Below are 19,458 nucleotides of genomic sequence, written 5' to 3'. Positions count from 1 at the left end.
CCTCACCAAATAGAAAACAAATAGAAAACAACAGTTATCAACACTGTAAAGGGAATTTTGCATTAAATCAGAAAACCAGGTAGGGATACATTAATAAAAATGTCTTTAAATATACTTACTCTCTTAATTTTTTGAAGATACTTGTAAAACTTATGTGTATATAAGTTGATATAAAAAATGGAACAATGTGTATAGTAACAAATAATAAAATAACCGTTTGTACAAAAATCCTGCATTGAAAGTGTATAGGCTCACATATTGTTCCCAAAAAACAGCAGTAGAGCAAAGTAAAACAAGTGAAGTATCTTTTCAGTGCAGTTTATATATTAATTACCTTATTTTGTCTCATATATATATATATATATATATATATATATATATATATATATATATATATATATATATATATATATATATAATATAATATAATAGAATAGAATAGAATAGAATAGAATAGAAATACTTTATTAATCCCTTCAGAGAGTCCTCAGGGAAATTTGGGTACCAGCAGCAATACAACACCAACAGTAAAGCAGGACAAGCACAAGACACAATATATACAGGTACAAAGCAAAATAGAGGCAACAAGGTGCAAGAAAAGCACAAATAGAATGCAATAAATAACAATAAGATAAGTTAAATAAAACAATATAAACCCATTTGTATGGGTTATTGTGCATGTGTTGTATCAGGTGGACTGCACACCTCCCTCTCCCCCCTCCTTCTCCCCCTCCTGCCTAATGCAGAGTTGTACAGTTTGATGGCTCGGGGGACAAAGGAGCCTCTGAGCCGGTTGGTCCTACTCTTGGGGAGGAGCAGCCTGTTACTGGTCAGACTTCTCTGTGCACTGATGACAGTGTGCAGAGGGTGACTGGCATCATTCACAATAGCCATTAGTTTTTTTTTAGTGTTCTCCTCTCTGCCACTGTCACCAGGGAGTCCAGCTTCATGCCAACCACAGAGCCCGCCCGCCTGATGAGCTTTTCCAGCCTGTTAGCACACCTTTTTGTCATGTTACCCCCCTGAAGACAACAGCATAAAAAAGCATACTAGCCACCACAGACTGATAGAACATCCACACGAGTTTCCTGCAGATGTTAAAAGATCTCAGTCTTCGCAGGAAGTACAGACAGCTTTGGCCCTTCTTGTAAAGGTGATCTGTACAGCATGTCCAGTCCAGCTTGTTATCCAGCCACAACCAGAGGTACCTGTAGTTGTCTACAATCTCCACCTTGTCGTCCCTGATGGTCACTGGACGTGGTTGTGGGCTGGACTTCCTGAAGTCAATAACCAGCTCCTTAGTCTTTGAGGTGTTAAGCTGGAGATGGTTCATCTGACTCCAGGAGACAAAGTCACTGACCAGATTCCTATATATATATATATATATATATATATAATTTTTTGTTATATATATTTTTGTAAGAGTTTAAGTCTATGGGTAATAGCGTTTGGAAAATAAACAGAAAGTAATGGTCTTCTGGATGAAGGGAGAGGGGTGTAAGCCTCTTTTTAAGAAACAGCGTTGTCTATAGTTCCATGAGGAGACCTCTGATTTCAATCTGGAGGGCGGGACTTCATGTTTATGCCGCCCTTTGTGCTATTTTTACCCAATTATATTATGGTTTAGCCCTTAGTGGATACCGATTGGTCTGCAGACCTGTCATTCAGCTGAGTGGAAACAGAGGCACGGCCAACAGCAGACTGCTGTAGTCGGCTCAGAAATGAACTCCTTGGAGCAGGCCGAAGGTAATAAATACAGGCAACAGCTGTCGTTACAGTATTTTCAAATCTGTTTTAAACTTGTAGCGGCAGTAATAAAAGGTTGTTAAAAGAAGCGTTTTTTAATTAACAGTTTTAAAGTTAGCTGTAACGTTATTTTAGCCGGCTAATTCGCTTGCGACATTTAGCATACTCGCTAACGCAGCTGGCATTCAGTCGTAAATACATTTGCATTTTTTGTTATCACGTGTTTTCATTGCTTAGTTTTTTGTGATTTGTTGTCAGATATAAATAAATAAAAAAGATGATAGAACCAGCTGTTTGGGTAAACCTGTAAAATGTCATTGAGCTTCACAGCCACTTTCTCAGACAGTACCTTTCTGTTTACATTTTTTTAAATAACAGTCATTTTAGCAACTGCAAGATTGTCGATCTGACTAGAGATGGCGTGTTTAAAGACATTTTTTTAGTTTTATTTTCCTGATATACCTTTCAAACACAGTCTTAATATGTTGCTTTATTCAATAGACCTGAAGGCCTTTGAGAGAAGACTGACAGAGTATGTCTCATGTTTACAACCTGCAACAGGCAGGTGGAGAAGTAAGTATATATTAATGTTAACTGTCAAAACCGTGGTTGTTTGTGTGTCTTTCCCTCTCCATTAATTTGAACCCCAATTCTACTAACAGAGGGAAGAATAATAATTTATATAGGTGCTGTAGGTACTAGATTTTCAAGAAACAATGACATTGCTGTAGGGTCAGAATACATTGTGTATAAGTAACTGGACTTGACAAAGTCATGGTAATATGAACCTTATTATGTAATCAAGATGGATATGACACGGTCCTTTCCAAATCTGTATTGTCTGCATGAGTTTGTGGATGGGTTTGGGGCTAAATCATTTATACTTGTGTTTTTGTTATGATTCACATTTTTTGTTTCAGTGATTCTGATCGTGGTATCTGTATGTACGGCCACTGGGGCTTGGAACTGGTTAATAGACCCTGACACACAGAAGGTACAGGTTTGTAGAAAAGCACGCCAAATTGATCCATATATGGCCTCGCAGACCTGTGCTGATGTTAAAAGACAGTAAGAAATAAATGAAAATACATATTGTCAACTGGTTTCCTAACCATAGTATGACAAAAGTGACACTACAAATAATTTATAAAGAATTCTAAATGTCAATAGATTTAAGTGGAAACTATATTTCAGGTAAATACACACAGAAAGCTAAGCTATAATGTGTAACAATGAAATCAGCTTGTTGAAGGTGAACCTCTGATTGCTTGCCCAAATCATGTTCTTTTTTATATTTAATATTTTTCATGGATTGCTATAGTTTAACGCACTTTAAATATAAAATTTTGTCATTAACATAAATGTTGCTTTTCCCGATTTGTTTTGCAGGTCCCTTTCTTATCATCGCTTTGGAATCATCCCTTCTTCACCATCAGCTGCATCACTCTAATAGCTCTGTTTTTTGCTGGCATACACAAACGAGTTGTGGCACCATCAATGTATCCTTTGTTTGCAAATTTAAAGTCGCATGTTTTGTCTGGTTTATGAGTTAAGCAGCTGTAAGAAAATTCATTAATTCCTGCTCACATCCTTGTTTTCTTTAACCGTTACCACCTCAGAATCGCTGCTCGCTGCCGCACAGTTTTAGCAGAATACAACATGTCTTGTGATGATGTGAGTTAAAATGCTTTTTTAATTTATTTTTTAAAATATTGTGATTGTAATTTTCCATATAGCTTAAATTTCTGTAAATATGTAAACACACTTTCTCTTTTTTTTTTTTTTTTTTTTATCAGACGGGAAAGCTCATTCTCAAACCACGACCAAACATCCAGTAACTGCAGTCTTGTACACTGTCTTCGTAGTCAGTAACCACTCAGTGTCTCGAGTCCTTTCGATGGCCGGAGCAGCACCGAGGTGGATTTCAACAGGAAGATGTGAAATGCATTTGGAACAAAGAAAATGAACTGATGGAGCTTTTTTAAAAGTGTTGCTGTGTTGACATCAACAAAGCTGCTGATCTGCTCAGATTACCTTTGATGTATTTTACACAGTCAGTGGGTGCAGGTGTGATTATTTCTGTTTCTGATGTTAAGCATGTATTTTATCTAAATCTTTCTATTTTTAAAGTTATTTACCCAATAAATACACTTTGTGTGACATTGTATCGTGTCTTATCCGTAAACATGGGTCTATTTGGTTTGTGAATAAATTATCTTGTTTTTGCGACAGCTTAATCGCTTTCTGTTAGCAATCGCTTTACGGCAGGAGGAAGATTCCACATGGCTTCCAACTAGGCAGGATTTGAAGTGTGTTTGAGGACTGATCGCTAACAGCTTGACTGAAAGAAAAACCAGAGCGTTACATGAGTGGTTAGTTGTGATTGACATGGGTAAAAGTAAAACCACTAAGTTTAAACGCCCGCAGTTTAACGTGGCCGGTCTGCCGGTGAATGCCGCGAAGGAAGCGGGTGCTGAAGAGGAAGACCACGAAGATGATGGTCCTGCCGCGGAGTTGCTGGAAAAGGTAGGAAGAGCTTCATAACCTATAGTCATTAACTGAATATTTTACGAGGAGTTAACGGTTTAAACTATACAAGTATGGTTTTGTTAATTTATTTAAAGCATTATTTGCCATCTTTTTGCTGTTCGTGTCCCTGTAAACGAGCTTCTCTTCGATCGCCTGATCACAGATTTTATATGCTTTTACTATTTTACAAGTGTTGCGTTAGGGAAGTGCAGCTTAGGGTGATTTTTAATGATTACAAAGCAGATATAGTTACGGTTTAGTTTATGTTGTCAGCGTGCGTATGTGTGTGCTTTCATAGTTGCAGAGTCCCAGCGCAGACGTGCGAGAGTTTGCATGTGCCAGCATTTCTCGGGTGGTGCAGCAGAGCCAGACCATTCCTGGTTTCCTACAGAGGGATGCTGTCAGGCGCCTGGGTCCCATGCTACTGGACAGCAGTCTGGCTGTCAGAGAGACTGCCACTGGAGCACTCAGGTGAGTCAGCTGACCTCAGTCCTCTTTGGAAAGTTTACCTCGACATGTTTTTGACAGCGTCAAACAGCTGTTATGGGGGCCTATTTGTACACATAAGTGTCATCTTGTGGGGCCCGATGTGTTTTTGTCATGCAATAGAAAATGTTTGGACAATGATATATTTTCTTTTCTATTTTAGCTGTTTGTGTAAACATTAAACTTATGGATGTTCTCGTTTAAGTTAAAGAATGCAGCGCTTTGACACGTTGAACCACTTTCCTCATGGAGCTCAGTATAACTGGCCAAATCAACATAACCACGAATGAAATTTAATTATTTTCAAAGCATTCGCACATAGTTGCAGAAATAGTTCTAAAAACAAAAGCATTGAAAGGAGGACACCCCAGAAGCGACTGATGCGTGCCAGAGGTAAAATAAAACCTGTTGAATATTTCACCTGCAGGGTGTTGGCCTTATGTCAGAGTGCAGCTATTTTATTCCCTTTTACAACATGATGTGCCTCAGTAAACCACAGTGGTGCAGCACTGAGGTAACATGAACAACGGAGGGACCTTCTAACTGAAACATGTTTTATGAAGTTCAGCTGTTGCTTGCTTGTTTACATTTCTGCATCTCTGAGGAGTTGGTGCCTCTTCTCTGGAAAATACCTATTTGAGAAGTTTAATATCCAGAACTAACTAAAGTTAGTGAACTAGAAAAGTCATACATCAGATTTTTTGGTTGAACATATAACGCATGCACAATAAAAGAACAAAACAATACAAAACAAAAAATCAAACACATAGGGCTGGGCGATATGGCTTATAATTGATATATAATTTATTTTTTTGGCTTCATCCTGATACATAATATCTAGCTTGATGTTTTGAAATCTCCTCTAAAGCACAGTAAATTAAGAATTCAACGTTTTTATGAATAAAAGGACACCAGTAGGATTTAAGTAAACTCTGTGAAATTTGCCTTCTTTCTGATTTTGCCTTTCAACAAACTTTCCTTTTTATAACCAGGGACCTGCTCTCATAAACTTAATAAAAACTGATGTCCCCCCCCCCCATTAATTTAAGGAAGCACCCCAACCCCACAACATCAACCCCCACCCCCCTTAGATCAAGTTCTTTTTTATTTTCTATAATAACTCAATTAATGTCTTGTATATTTTTTTCATTAAATTATTTTATATTCAGATATAATCTTATTATTTTGGTTTTTTCTATTTTGCGCCAGATCACCACAGACGTAATATCAAGTCCCCTTTTGTCTAGAACAGGTTTATATTTTTTCCTTTAATTATAAAACCAAAACAGCCTGATCTTTTTTTTTTATTTTTTTTTTTATCTTAGTCTCATGTTGACATGTAATTACATCAGGTTATGTCTCTACATGCACACACACAGGTGAGTTACATTCCCACCAGCAGACATAAAGTGCATGTTAGAAATTGTTGCATCAACCTCTGAATCAGACAGAAATATCTGCTTTGATAATAGCAGCACACCTGAACAATCTCTCTCCCCATCAGTGTCATTTCTGAGGCACATCGCTGCTTAGAAAGGATGTCTTACATTCAGCTTCCATCTCTTACCACTCGTAAACTAGCTTGCTAGCTAGTTAGCTGCATTCTGTCTCCATTTTTTTTTCATGGATGGGTGGTGGAGTCAGCAGTCTGCTGTGAGTTAGAGAAGCTTCACTCCGACCAGCAGTCAGAGTGCAACGAAGAATGTTCCATGTAGATGCTTAAAACCCTGCTGTGATTGTTGATACTTCGTTCGTGATAATACATTGTACGTATATTCAATATATTGCCCAACCTGCACACCTGCATGCTTCCTGAATGATTAGATCTCTGCTCAGGTGATGTCAATAGATTATTCTCACAAAGTATTATGATGTCATTAGCCACAGTACCAGTCAAAAGTTTGCACACATCAGTGGTGTTTTTTTTTTTTTTTCTTCTTCTTTCTTATAATTATTTTCCCAACAGTCCAGCACTTGTTGGCTGCTTCGCCTTCACTCTGCCGTCCGTCTCATATCAATCCATCTCAAATGGGTTTAGGTCAGGAGAGGATGCAGGGTGATCGGACACAGCACCCCCATCACTCTCTTTCTTGGTGAAATAACCCTTACAGAGCCTGGAGGTGTGTTTGGGGTCATTGTTCTGTTGAAAAACAAATAATAGTTTACTAAACAGAAACCAGATTGAATGGCATGTTGCTGCAGGATGCTGTGTTAGCCATGCTTGTTAAGTGTGCCTTAGATGTTGAATAACTCAACAACAGTATCACCAGCAAAGCCACCCCATCCCTTCACACCTCCCACATGCTTCACAGTGGGAACCACAGATGTGGAAACCATCCACTCACTTTTTCTGCATTTCACAAAAATATGGCTAATGGGACCAAAAAATCTCAAATTTTGGAGAAATCTTCCCTGGTCTAATACCCTTTCCTCCATTTTTATTTATTTTTTTTACCCAAACAAGTTTCTTCTGCTCGTTCTTCTTCCTCAGAAGCTGAATCAAAGGCCTGATTTATGCAGTCTCCTTTCAACACTTGATGTCGAGACGTGTCTCCTACTTGAACTCTGTAAAGCATTTACAGAGTTCTTAGCATTTGATGATCTTTGTGATTGCACTTCATATTTTCATGGGTTCTTCACATTTCCCTGATTGACTTCCTGGAACTGCATATTTTGCATATTGTGCCTCAAAAAGTCATATTACACGAATCCAGCTCCACCTTCTGGTCCAAATATAGATATTGTCCCTTAATGGTCCTTGATGGACTGAGATGGTGATTTTGAGTCTTTTAGAGGATGTTTGTTAAAATATTTATATCACAGAGGCTTCATCCACTTCTTTGTCTATGGTTAAGATTCATTTTTTTTAAATCTCTCACTATAGTTAATGTTTAAAACAGATGATAAATATTATTTAATTTCAACAGGAGGCGCTATGCTTTAACAAAAGGAAGTAGATACTATATAAAGGTGCTGTGTGGATCTAAATGATTTAAAGGTGTAGGAGGACAAGTGTTTAATGACTGAAAAGGATTTTTAGTGATGATCATGAAGACTTCTAAACTAAAAGTGCTCAAATAAAATATTTATTGTATTTTAGAGGAGTATGGGAATAAGTTAACTGGGAAGGTCAATGAAATCAGAAAAAGTGGAATAACATATCCAAACATCCAGATGTGATTTGTTTTCCATATGAACAAACATCATGCAGACAGAAAACATGTTTAACTGTGACCATCATAAATCAGAATTGACCCATTAAGTACACCAAATATTGAAATAAAAAAATTGTTTACAGTGTATCAGCAACACAAACAGCATATCTGACACAGAGTCTCCTCACAGCGACTGATGTGTGTGTGGCTTGGATTGTCTATTCCCCCACAGGAATCTGAGTGCGTGTGGAGGTCAGGAGGTGTGTGAGGACATGGTGAAGCATGACGTCATGACTCCTCTGACAGCACTGCTTAGGGAGGTGAGACTCCGCCGCTGCTTTCAGCTCACTCCATCACTTCAGTTCCTCCTCATCAGCAGCTGCTACAGCGGGCCATGAAATCTACAGCAATTAAATGTCATTCCACAGCAATGGCAGTAGTGAGTTGGAAAAAAAAAAGAAAAACAAGGGATCCAGCTCGTTGAAAAATGTGCTCGCCATTAAAAATTCAGCTCACTGCTTTTTTTTTTATTTTTTTTAACAAGTTTCTGTAACAAGTACTAGAAATAAATGATCATAGAAACATTAGAAATGTGCGAAGTTTAAAGCTTTCACTTGTTTTGTTGATTTCTGGAGCAAAGTATTGTTTTCTTTCCAGTGTTGCGCTGGGTTTGACAGTGCTGTTGTGGCAGTGAAAGACCAGAACAATGCTGTAGAGGATGTGGCCACTGAGGCTGTGAACCTACTGTGGAATCTATGGTAAGCCAAGAGGACACACTTACTGTTTCCCAGTATGTTTGTTAGCAACTCATCAGGCTAGTTGGTGTCAAGTGTTTTTAGGCAAAGGTGCATGCTGCAGCTTTTGAAGAAACCTAGAAAATCCTCGAAGATTTGCTAGTTTGCTTATTGAATTAACCCTTAAAGTCCAACCTAAGAAAAAATGATGGATAAACAATGTTAAAAAAGTAATTATAATATTTACCATTTATTACTGTGAGACATGTCAAAATTATTGTAGTATAATCTTCTGAGTCAGGGATTTGAACAAACTTTTTACCATAAAGTCATACAAAAGGTTGCCTAAATTGTATATATCAAATCTGACATGTATGGCATCATAGAGTTAAGGTTTCTTAACATTGTTTTTGGCTGTAAGAATCACTCATATTTACGTTGTCCTGCTAGTGAGAGCAGCAGCCAGGCGCTGTCTGTGTTCAACAAATCAGGGCTCTTGGATATGGTCGTCCAGTGTCTGGAGAGACACCCCCACAACACCGAACTGGCCATATCTGCAGGTAGGTAAAAGACACATGCTCTTAATATTAATGCAGTTTATTCTTTTTTTAAAACGTTGCAGTTTGATGTATTGTGCTGTGACATTAAGGCATAAAACCTTGAAATCGTGAAATGAATCCTGTTTATTTTCATTTAATTAAAGTAGGCAGTTTTTGTCGCATTAACATGGATTTGAGGTTTTTTTTTTTGACAGTGATAATCAAACCATGTTTAGAAAGCTCTTCCAAACACTGTTACAGAATTTGTCTTAAACATGTTGCATTGTTTGATCATCTTCTTTCATGCTTGTATTAGTTCATCCCAAAACAGCACTGTGGGGTTTCTGTCTGAAGACTGTGCAGGAAATTCCATGATTCATTTGACCCTTTCTGTATTTTCCTCAAAGGAGGGTCTGATATTATCTGATGTTTGTTAGATGTCAGGATATAAATATGCTGGTTCTGGAAAAGATTTTGCTAGTGTCAGCTAGGGCTGCAACGATTAGTCGACAATAAAAATAGTCGACAACGAATTTAGCCGTCGACTATTGTCGGCAAAAAAACCAAAAAAAAAACAACAAAAACTACTGAGTGAAACATCGTCTTCTAATCCTATCTCTGCTGAGAGTTGCACAATGCACATGCACAAAGAGGGAGGGGGGGAACAGAGTGAGACATGGTCTTCTTTTTTTTTTATCTCTGCTGAGAGTTGCACATGCTCAGTGAAGTCCGCAAGGGGACAAATGTGGTGGCGGACCAGGGAAGAAAACGGCGGCGGAAAACGTTAAAAGTCTGGGATAACTTCACGTTAAACTTACAAAATAAATTAAATACATGTGAGATTTGTAAAGCGGACCTTGTGTACCACTGAAGTACGTCTGCAATGCTCGAACATTTAAAGAGGAGGCACGTCAGACTTAACAACCTTATGCAAAATTTCAAAGCTGAAAGTGAAATAAGATCCATTTATAATAATCATGAGATACATAATCCGATTGGTCGACTAGTCATTTTAATAGTCTTTGACTAATCGCCCATCAGAATAGTCATTTGTTGCAGCCCTAGTGTCAGCTGTCTTGAGCCATGTTTTGGGTTAATTATCTTGATTGACTTTGAAATAATACTTTCTAGACTTGGGAGTATATTATGACACTGAAATAATTGTTGTAATCTTTTCAGGTCAAGGCGTCTGTTCATTTTAGATCTAGCATATATTCCCAGACCATCCCACATCCTCTGCCGTGTATAAGCCCACCTTCAACTTTTAAATTCTGAACTATTTCTTTTTCTTTTTCCCTCAGTTTTGATGTCTTTATGTGTTGAGATTTGACGAAATTGTCCACTTAAGTAAGAATCAACTATATTGCACATAATATTTGTAGGATGTCTGCTTTAGTTTTATATTTTGTTGAACAATGTTTAGGATAAACAGTCAAGTCATGTAATCTTCAGCTGATTTTTTTTTTTTATTTATTTAGTTTTTAGTGTTTAAGTAAACAAGCTCTTAGAAACACTCTGAGAACACTCCAGATCCCTATAAAGTCTCTGCTGTATTTATATGAATGCACCAACTTGACTGGTTGGGACTGCAATTCTGGTTGTTTCAAGTTGTTTATTTGTCACATGCAAGATGTGCACAAGTTGATGAACTCTTTGTTCTGTGCACCTTGTTTTCACTTTAAGCCATTCATCGGACATGAATTACCTAAATTTGAATAAAACCAAAAGATAGCAGGTGTGCTTTTTATGGCTATTCTCAGTTTGCGCTCCAGCTATCGGGACATGCGTCTACAGGCAGGACTGACATTTGGACCTCACCAACAGCAAGCTTTTCTTGTGCATTACCATTTACAGTGAGGTCATCCAGTTCTGCTAGTTGGTATCCCAGTCGTGCACCTGTGAGCAATGAAAGACGCACGTATTGAAACAAACTGAAACCAACTCATTGCATTTTTTTGCTGACTGTTGGAAGGAAAGATCAATACAACTGGAGTCTGTACCACCACTATGAAAGTAGGCTTAGAAATAAGAATAGATAAGACTGAAAATTAGCAGAAAATTCCAGGCGGAAAATTAGAGCTTAAAGTTTGCCATTCCTTAATTGTATAATCAGATGATTTTAAATGGCTAGACAATTGCAAATAAATAACAATATTTTTAGGGCCATTCAGTACTAGAAAAACAATTAGATTTAGTTTTAATTCAGAGCCCCATTGGATGCTGATGTGTTTTATTTCTTTATGACTTACTGGACAGAGCTGAACTTGTGCTGCTTTCAGTTTTTATACAAGGCTCAGCTAACTGGCAGCTGATTTTAACTTCACCGTTTGGGTACAATCACAGGTGAGAGAGGTGCCTCCTTTCATTTGACTCACCAGAGCATACAGCCATATTTCCCAAAAGACTAAACAATTTAAGGCTCACTCGGGAAACAAATGACTTCATAAAACCAGGATGTTAGAGAATGAAGGCAGGGAAATGGAGCTAAAAGATTAAATATATTTCTGTCATGGGTTAAATGTAAATATTGTTCTCAGTGGAGTGTAATTATGCCTAATACTGGCTAATCTGGAGACATAGTTGTAAGTCAGACTCTCCTCTGTGTGTTCTCCAGCCCACTGTTTGCACACTGTGACTGAGGATAACCCAGAGCTGCTATGTAGCATTAATGCTGCTGTGCTTGGCACCCTGGAGAATGTGCTGCTGTCATCTCAGCCAGGCATGGCGCACACCCTCCTTAGGACATTAGCTGCAGGTACGTCCTTTTTCTTTCTCTTTCTTTTTTGTTGTCATTTATACCTGAATGGTGTAACATTCAGGAAGAAAAAAAATCCTCCATGGACATCAGGTGCAGTAAAATAAGGAAATCGAACACTGACTGATCTTTTCTGTGTCTGGTGTTTTTAATTTGCCCCTCTGAGCTCCGTACTTCCTGCTTTTTCTCTCAGGTGCACTGTGGAACATGAAGGGTAGTCTACCTGCCGCCCGTCAGGCTCAGGCCCTCAACGCTGTGGTGGCCACTTTGTCAAAGTGCCTGGATTTTGATGCAGGTGTGTTAATCCCCGAACTCAGGCGAGCGGAGGAGGTTCGTTATAGAAGTGCAGCGCCTGCGACTAAAGTAGAGGGCCAGGCAGCAGAAGAGCTCGCTGAAGAGATGGATGAAGAGGAGGCACCTAAAATGAGAAAGAATGGAAAATCTGCCAAGGTTGATAATGACTTTTCCGACTTCCTTCCTGTAAGTGATCAAAGCGTGCCACACTAATTGCAAAAAGTGACTTGATATCAGCTTTAAGTACTTAAATATGTCCTAAATAATTCAGTATATTCTAATCATAACAGGATGCATATGAAGCTGGTGAGTTGCCATGATGCTAGACCATTTTTCTTCTTGAGAGATGTCACTTTGAGCAAGTTTTAGTCTTTAAGATCAGCATTTTGGAGCTAAAACAGACTAATTAGCTAAAAGACAACCATCATGAATGAGGTCGTAAACACAGGTGTTTCTTCAGGGAAGGTTAAATTCTGGGATGTGATGTCTACAGAAATCTTTGTTTGTGGCAAGGAAGCGATCCACTTTTGTATGTTGAAAGCGGCCATTGATGCTTGGTAAAAAGGCAGCGTATGAGTCATCCTGGAGCACAAAGCCAGACTGACAGCGCAGACAAACTGTCGGGGTCGGTGCCTGAGGATTAGGAACCCACTCAGCACGGTTCATCTGGGGACCAGCGACTGGCGTCTACCATACTTGACAGCCCCCAGACTTGACCCTGGCGAGACGGAGATGTCCCCCTCAGCTCAGTCACAGCAAAAGCCTGAAAACTGTGAGCGACATCCTTGGTGTTGTCCCAGAATTCCCCATCGGAAGAATATAGTGCTTTGCGCACTATTTTCTTATTTTTATTCTTATTTTATTTTCTTTTTTAATGGCACATCTGAAACGGGTGTAATTAATGGATAGACATGACTCACACCCAATTTTTCCTTCATCGGGACATCTTTGACACAAGTTTACATTCTCATGATGGTTTAAAAATGTGCAGTTTCATATATTCAAGTACATCAGCAGGAGTAAATTTCCTCCTGAGTAGGAGTAAATTTCCTCAGCTGAACCCAGACTGTGTGATAACAGTGCTAGCAGTCATTGTTTTCATAGGATGTTGACTCACATGGCTGTTTGTTTATGTCCAGAGGGACAAGGAGGAGCTGAGGGAGGCAACGGCCTTGCTGACAGCCCAGCAAACGTCCTTAGAGATCATTGTCAACATGTGCTGCTCTGACGGTGAGTGTTGAGGGCATGGACAGCAGTGCTGACTCCAGGCGCTTTTCATCAAATTTATTTCCTGTGACACAGCCACCAAGTATGAAAGGCTGTTACAGAAAAGAAACTCACGAGGCGAGTTAATTTGATGCTTTGCGCTGTTTGTATTGTTACAATCCTGTTAAGACCCTTCTGATGACGAGTGGGAGGAAGAATCAAGCAGTGATGAAAGCGACATGGGTCCTGACGGCCTTTGTGATGGAGTGTCCAATCTGATGTCTCCACTGTGCTTGTCAGCTGAAATTCAAGGGGCCTTGATCAACCACAACATACCAGAAAAGGCAAATAGTCTGCTTCCTCAGTTACACCTCACTTCTGTCTTTTGGTATAAGGAAGGAGTTCCTCCCCCTGTCAAGAGAGCTTAACCATGCTGATTAAGTAGTTAAACTGTCATCTTTGTGTTCACTTAAAATATATTGACTGCGCAGCAAGACTTCCCTAACATCTCCCCCAGGCTGAGCAGATTAAATAACTTGCCTGTGTTTAGTAATAGTGCACTTATACAATGCTGTTTGATTAAAAGATAAATTGGTGAATGTTTTTTTCCCCTTGATTTAAGGTTTTGAAAAAGACTGGATTCCCCAGACAGGAAGCCATAGATGTGTGTCATCAAAATTCTTCTTGGAGAGGCATGACAAAGAGGTAATTCTCTGCACCTCTTATCATCTTTTGAACCGCTTTGCCTGACCAAAGATGTGGTACATCTTCACTCTTTCAGGCTCATACACTTATATAAAGAGTCTTATTCTCCTTTAGGATGCATCGTATTCAGTCCCGTGCACTAACCTGCCTCCATAGCATCCTCTCCACCATGGATGCAGAATCTCTGGGTGGTGCAGCAGCCCTGCAAGAAGCAGCACAGCACCTGTCCTCCCTGGTCTTCGGTGCTGCAGGTCTCCTTTTTATATTTGATTTCTGTAATTTAGCAAATCTGATCCTAAATTAAGCTTCAGTTTATGGTGATTTGTGAATAATAAGATTGTCTTCATTTTGTTCCAGAGATACCCAAAGATGAAGAATTCCTAGAGGCCGTCATTAGTGCCATGAGGTCTCTTCTGCAGATGATTGCCTCCAAAAACATCCCCCAGGTACAGAATATATTGCAACTAAAAAGCAGCATCACATGTTAGAATAGAGAAGGCCAGTCTGTTCAGCCTGAGAGCTTTCCACTAGTTTGAGTCAAACCTAAAAAATGTAGTCAGGTCTTAGAATTAGGGAAATGCAACCAGTCAATTCAACTTTATTTATCAGCACATTTAAAAACAACATTTGGTGACCAAAGTGTCAAACAACTAAGAGACATAGAATACAGATAAAAGTGGGATTAAACAAAAATAAAATAGATATAAAAACAATAATAGACAATAACAAAGACAAGCATGAAAATAATATTCAGCAAGAAATGCCCAAACTCAGTTTGGTAAAAATGAGTCTTTAAACAAGAGTTAAATATGTCCATGTTAGGTGAGGTCTTCATATGAAGGGGAAGGCTGTTCCACAGTTTGGGGGCAGATAAACAGCAGATGACGCATTGCACTGTCATAATTTATTCAACAGAAGCTAAGTCTAGATGCAGAAGCAGTGTGAGAAAAAATAAGTGCGAGTCAAGAGCTTGTAGAAGCACCTTAAGCAGCAGTAACTTGAAGTACTTGTTTTTTTTATGACATTATGAGTCTCTGCTGTGCAGGAATTCTGGCTCACTCTGCTTTATAAGCTCTAGCTGTCAGACAGATGCTTTCAGTTAACTGTTGAATACTTAATTATACAAACAGGTTCATGGTTCACTTAATGACTGGAAGGTGCCCAGACCCATGTTTGCAAAACAAGCCCAAATCATCAGCCTTCCGCTGCTGTGTTTGAATGTTGGTATGAAACGTTTGATTGAAGTGGTTTTTCACCAAAGTGCCAACATTCATTCTGACCAAACATCCGCACTTTGGCCTTATCATAATAATAAAATAAAGAAGAAGAAGAATACATTTTATTTATGGGCACATTTCTCGACACTCAAGGTCACCGTATACATAAAAACAAGGTACAAAATAACGAAAATAAAAAACTTGTTGTACATAATGACAAGGCAATTAAAAATGGAATAAATATTAAAACAAACATGGACTGATTAAGACACTGTACAGACCGGCACTCCTAGAGAGAAGGCAAGCCTGAACAGGTTATCAAGCCAAAGGAAATTTCTCCAAGAGTTCTGTGGTTCAGATGCAACTTTGCAAACGTGAGCTGTCCTGTGATGTTTTATTCCTTTTAAAGAGAAGAGGCTTCATTTTGTTAACCCTTCAAAATGAACCATAATTGTTCAGTCCTCTTTATTTTTTTAAGAAAAAAATGTTTATTATGAACTTTAGTATTTAACATGCTAACTAAGCAGCTGTTGCTTTTTTTGTTTTTCTGGTGAACTTGTTGGGATGTCCACTCCTGGCATTTGTTTTGAATGTTTTCTCTTGAAACATCTTTCTCACTGTAGAATGATGGACTTCAAATCATTTGGAAATCCAAACAATAGTTGCCTCAGTAAAATCATTGTTAGTGTGTTTCCTCCTTTGCATTGTGTTAACATGCAGGCTGTATTTACCTTCACTAAAGTTCATACATAGTAAGTACCAGAAGATTTTTTATAAAAATCTCTTCTGGTACATAAAACCTTACATTTAAAGGATGTTGTATAATCCTTTTATTCTATAATCATATTTCCTATAATTTGGTCAGCTAAATGTCCAAAGCTTTCAAACATCCCATCTGTGGAAGCAGATGGGATGTTTGAATAAGATGGGAAGTACAACAGCAGGAGTAACACTGAACAGTTATCACAGGCCAGATTTCTTAGTTCATGTCTAAGTTTGACTGCTTGTTTTGTTAGTGTATGACCCCCCAGCAGCTCATGAGCCTGAGCGAAGCAGCCACCTGCTGTGAGGTCGTCAGCGTGAGGGTCAATGCTGTCGCCATTCTGGGCATCACTGGAAGCACATTAGCCAAAGAGAAGGGCACAGCTGAGACTCTTCAGGTATAATTTTACTCACTGTTTTTCTATAAGAAAGTTCGTTCTTCCTCTGACAACTCCTTCTACGCTAGATGATTGGAAATGCCTTACTTCACGTTGCCACAAAGGATGCCAACCTAGTTGTAAACGGAGAAGCCCTGGACGCTTTGTTTGACGTTTTTGCGGATGGGGAGGAGGCAGAGACGGCTGCTAAAAACATCAATCTCCTTCCTACACTTAAGGCACTTCAGCCAGTCTTCAAAGCCAAGGTAGGACTGCTCATGGTTATTGGTCAATTTTTTGTATAACATTAGCGACATGGGTAACATTAGCATTTGTATAACATAAGCTTTTCTTTTTCTACTAGATTCGTAAAGAAGGAAGAGGTAAATACAGCGCTCAGCAGTTGTGTGTGCTGGACAACATCAAAATCAACCTGAGAAGATTTGTTGGTTATCTGGAGAAGGTGGTGAAAAAATAAGGACTTTATTGTTTGAGTGTGTTTGGAAACATACGGCAACAATATGAGACAGTGTGGTTGTGAAACCAATTATTTATGTTTATATCCTTTTAAAAAAAATGTTTTATTTTCTTGAGTGGTTAAAATTATTATATTTTCTTTTTTTTTTTTTTTTGGAAAGAGAGAGAACAGGATCCCTAATGATTAGCTAATGCATGTTTCCGTTATAGTCTCTCGTAGATACTGTGTGGAGCCGACACCAGCTTTTTACACTTGTACCTTTCGTGTTGTCCCATGTTTCAATGGGCTTAACATTTATGAAGACCACTGATGGCTACTTACTGAGGAAAAAGTAAGTAGCTGTCTGTACTCAAATATACAGCAACATGATCGGTACTGTACATCTCAGTGATCAGTTTTCTAAGAAAGAATTTGAGTTACCTTAAAGAAAACCAATGTCTTGACTATTTTGTTTCAAATAAATCCTTAAAAAAAAAAAACATTTTTCCACCTCAAATTTATAAAACCATTACAACAGAGCAATGAGTTGTATGTACAATTTTCAACCCAGATTATTTAGAAAAAGCTTTTCGGAAGTATTAAATATTGGTTATTTCGCTTATGAGGAAACGTTTAGGATTCGACATGTTGACAGTTTTGCTTGGTTAATTTTTTTTAATTGCCCCAAAATGGCAAACAAATATTTATTCCTACTAAGAATGCGATCTGGGTACACACAGTATAGTGTAAAAATTAAGTATGCATTTTCAGTTTTCTAACATCCACAAACTTGGCACACCTATCTTGCTCAGTTGACTCTGCTCAGTTTCGTTTGTTTTATGTTGATTTTAACGTTTGTCATAAGGACCATTGATTCACTGCTGGTGTTCAACTGTCAGGATTTGTTCAAAATCAAGGAAACCGTTCAATCTTTGGGCAGTTTTGCTCATTCACCTCTCACGCCCCATCAGGTTGGATGGGAAGCATAGGTGCACAGCCATTTTCAGATCTCTCCAGAGATGTTCAATCGGATTGAAGTCTGTGCTCTGGTTGGGCCACTTCAACATTCACAGAGTTGTCCTGAAGCCACTCCTTTGATATCTTGGGTGTGAGCTTCAGGTTGTTGTCTTGCTGAAACCCCAGTCTGAGATCAAGAGCACTCTGGAGCAGGTTTTCATCCAGGATGTCTCTGTACATTGCTGCATTCATCTTTCCTTCTATCCTGACTAATCTCCCAGTTCCTTCCACTGAAAAACATCCCCACAGCATGATGCTGCCACCACCATGCTTCACTGTAGGGATGGTATTGGCCTGGTGATGAGTGGCACCTGGTTTCCTTCAAACATGACGTCTGACATTCACACTAAAAAGTTCAATCTTTGTCTCATCAGACCAGAGAATTTTGTTTCTCATGATCTGAGTCTTTCAGGTGAATTTCGGCAAACTCCAGGCAAGCTTACACGTGCTTTTTACTCAGGAATGGCTTCTGTCTGGGCACTCTACCATGCCTGATTGGTGAATTGCTGCAGAGGTGGTTGTCCTTTTGGAAGGTTCTCCTCTCTCCACGGAGGAATGTTGTAGCTCTGACAAAGTGACCATAAGGTTCTTGGTCACCTCCCAGACTAGTGCCCTTCTCCCCGATCACTCAGTTTAGGCAGCCGGCCAGCTGAGTGTCCTGGTGGTTCTGAACATCTTCCATTTACGGATGATGGAGGCCACTGTGCTCATTGGGACCTTCAAGGCAGCAGATCGTTTTCTGTACCCTTCTTCAGATTTATGCCTCGAGACAATCCTGTCCGAAATCCGAAACAGTCCTTTGACTTCATGCTTGGTTTGTGACTACCATGCGCTGTCAAGTGTGGGACCTTATATATAGACAGGTGTGTGCCTTTCCAAATCATGTCTTATCAACTGAATTTATCAGATGGACTCCAGTTAAGCTGTAGGAACGTTTCAAGGATGATCCGTTGAAACAGGATGCACCTGAGCTCACTTTTGAGCTTCATGGCAAAGGCTGTGAATACTTATGTACTTGTGATTTCTTAGTGTTTTATTTTTAATAAATTTGCAAAAAAAATCCCCAAAAAAACCCTTTTCACTACTGGGTATTGTGTTTTGAGTACAAAAAAGAATTTATGCCGTTTTGGAATAAGGCTGTAACATAACAAAATGTGGAAAAAGTGAACTATATTTGGCTGTGAAAAATTACTGATGTAAACTCCATATGTGATCATGGAGCAAAATATCTAATTAGCAAAATGTAAGTAGAAAAAATTTAATTAAATTTCCATATGACTCGAACAAGGGAATCCTATGTCAGACCTCATTATGTAACAAAAAATATCACGATTGGGTGTTGCGTAACAACTGTAATCCCGCCCCTTTTCACTCTCCGCGCAACCGCAGTAGTAGTGTAGACTCCGCCATTGAGGGACCCACGATTAGGAGGAAAGGGTCAGAGGCACTTCGACAAGCAAACCTTGCACATTTTCTATG

At 38.9% G+C, this 19,458-nt stretch overlaps 2 protein-coding genes across 3 annotated transcripts; both read left to right on the top strand.

The window, feature by feature from the left end:
• Positions 1-1,665: 1,665 nt before the first annotated feature.
• Positions 1,666-3,906, top strand: cnep1r1 (CTD nuclear envelope phosphatase 1 regulatory subunit 1). 2 transcript variants are annotated; one of them, XM_041991230.1, is made up of 6 exons: positions 1,666-1,746; positions 2,248-2,319; positions 2,667-2,740; positions 3,136-3,245; positions 3,366-3,420; positions 3,543-3,906. In XM_041991230.1, exons 1-6 carry the CDS (start codon positions 1,722-1,724, stop codon positions 3,582-3,584), a joined length of 378 nt encoding a protein of 125 aa, XP_041847164.1. In that variant the 5' UTR covers positions 1,666-1,721; the 3' UTR covers positions 3,585-3,906. The 2 variants fall into 2 exon arrangements, with proteins under 2 accessions (XP_041847164.1, XP_041847156.1); XM_041991222.1 differs by having other exon boundaries at positions 2,667-2,746.
• A 103-nt stretch (positions 3,907-4,009) lies between these two features.
• heatr3 (HEAT repeat containing 3) lies at positions 4,010-17,451 on the top strand. The gene is made up of 15 exons (XM_041991200.1): positions 4,010-4,272; positions 4,574-4,746; positions 8,149-8,236; positions 8,574-8,674; positions 9,101-9,210; positions 11,804-11,944; positions 12,138-12,424; positions 13,378-13,468; positions 13,634-13,788; positions 14,067-14,149; positions 14,264-14,400; positions 14,507-14,595; positions 16,383-16,526; positions 16,595-16,771; positions 16,870-17,451. The coding sequence occupies exons 1-15, from the start codon at positions 4,135-4,137 to the stop codon at positions 16,981-16,983; spliced, it is 2,028 nt and encodes a 675-aa protein (XP_041847134.1). The 5' UTR covers positions 4,010-4,134; the 3' UTR covers positions 16,984-17,451.
• The last annotated feature ends 2,007 nt before the right edge of the window (positions 17,452-19,458 follow it).

Source organism: Melanotaenia boesemani, chromosome 1 (assembly GCF_017639745.1).
Source record: "Melanotaenia boesemani isolate fMelBoe1 chromosome 1, fMelBoe1.pri, whole genome shotgun sequence".
NCBI classification, from domain to species: Eukaryota; Metazoa; Chordata; class Actinopteri; order Atheriniformes; family Melanotaeniidae; genus Melanotaenia; species Melanotaenia boesemani.
Note: the sequence above shows the minus strand (reverse complement) of the source record. Positions and strands in the feature narration are given on the sequence as shown.

Excerpts from the sequence above, each read along its gene's own strand:
- heatr3 (XM_041991200.1), top strand. The coding sequence starts at position 4,135 with ATGGGTAAAAGTAAAACCACTAAGTTTAAACGCCCGCAGTTTAACGTG. Across the intron at positions 9,211-11,803 it reads CGAACTGGCCATATCTGCAG|CCCACTGTTTGCACACTGTG; the intron begins GTAGGTAAAAGA and ends TGTGTTCTCCAG. Across the intron at positions 16,772-16,869 it reads AGCCAGTCTTCAAAGCCAAG|ATTCGTAAAGAAGGAAGAGG; the intron begins GTAGGACTGCTC and ends TTTTTCTACTAG.
- cnep1r1 (XM_041991222.1), top strand. The coding sequence starts at position 1,722 with ATGAACTCCTTGGAGCAGGCCGAAG. Across the intron at positions 1,747-2,247 it reads CTCCTTGGAGCAGGCCGAAG|ACCTGAAGGCCTTTGAGAGA; the intron begins GTAATAAATACA and ends TTTATTCAATAG. Across the intron at positions 3,246-3,365 it reads CGAGTTGTGGCACCATCAAT|AATCGCTGCTCGCTGCCGCA; the intron begins GTATCCTTTGTT and ends TTACCACCTCAG.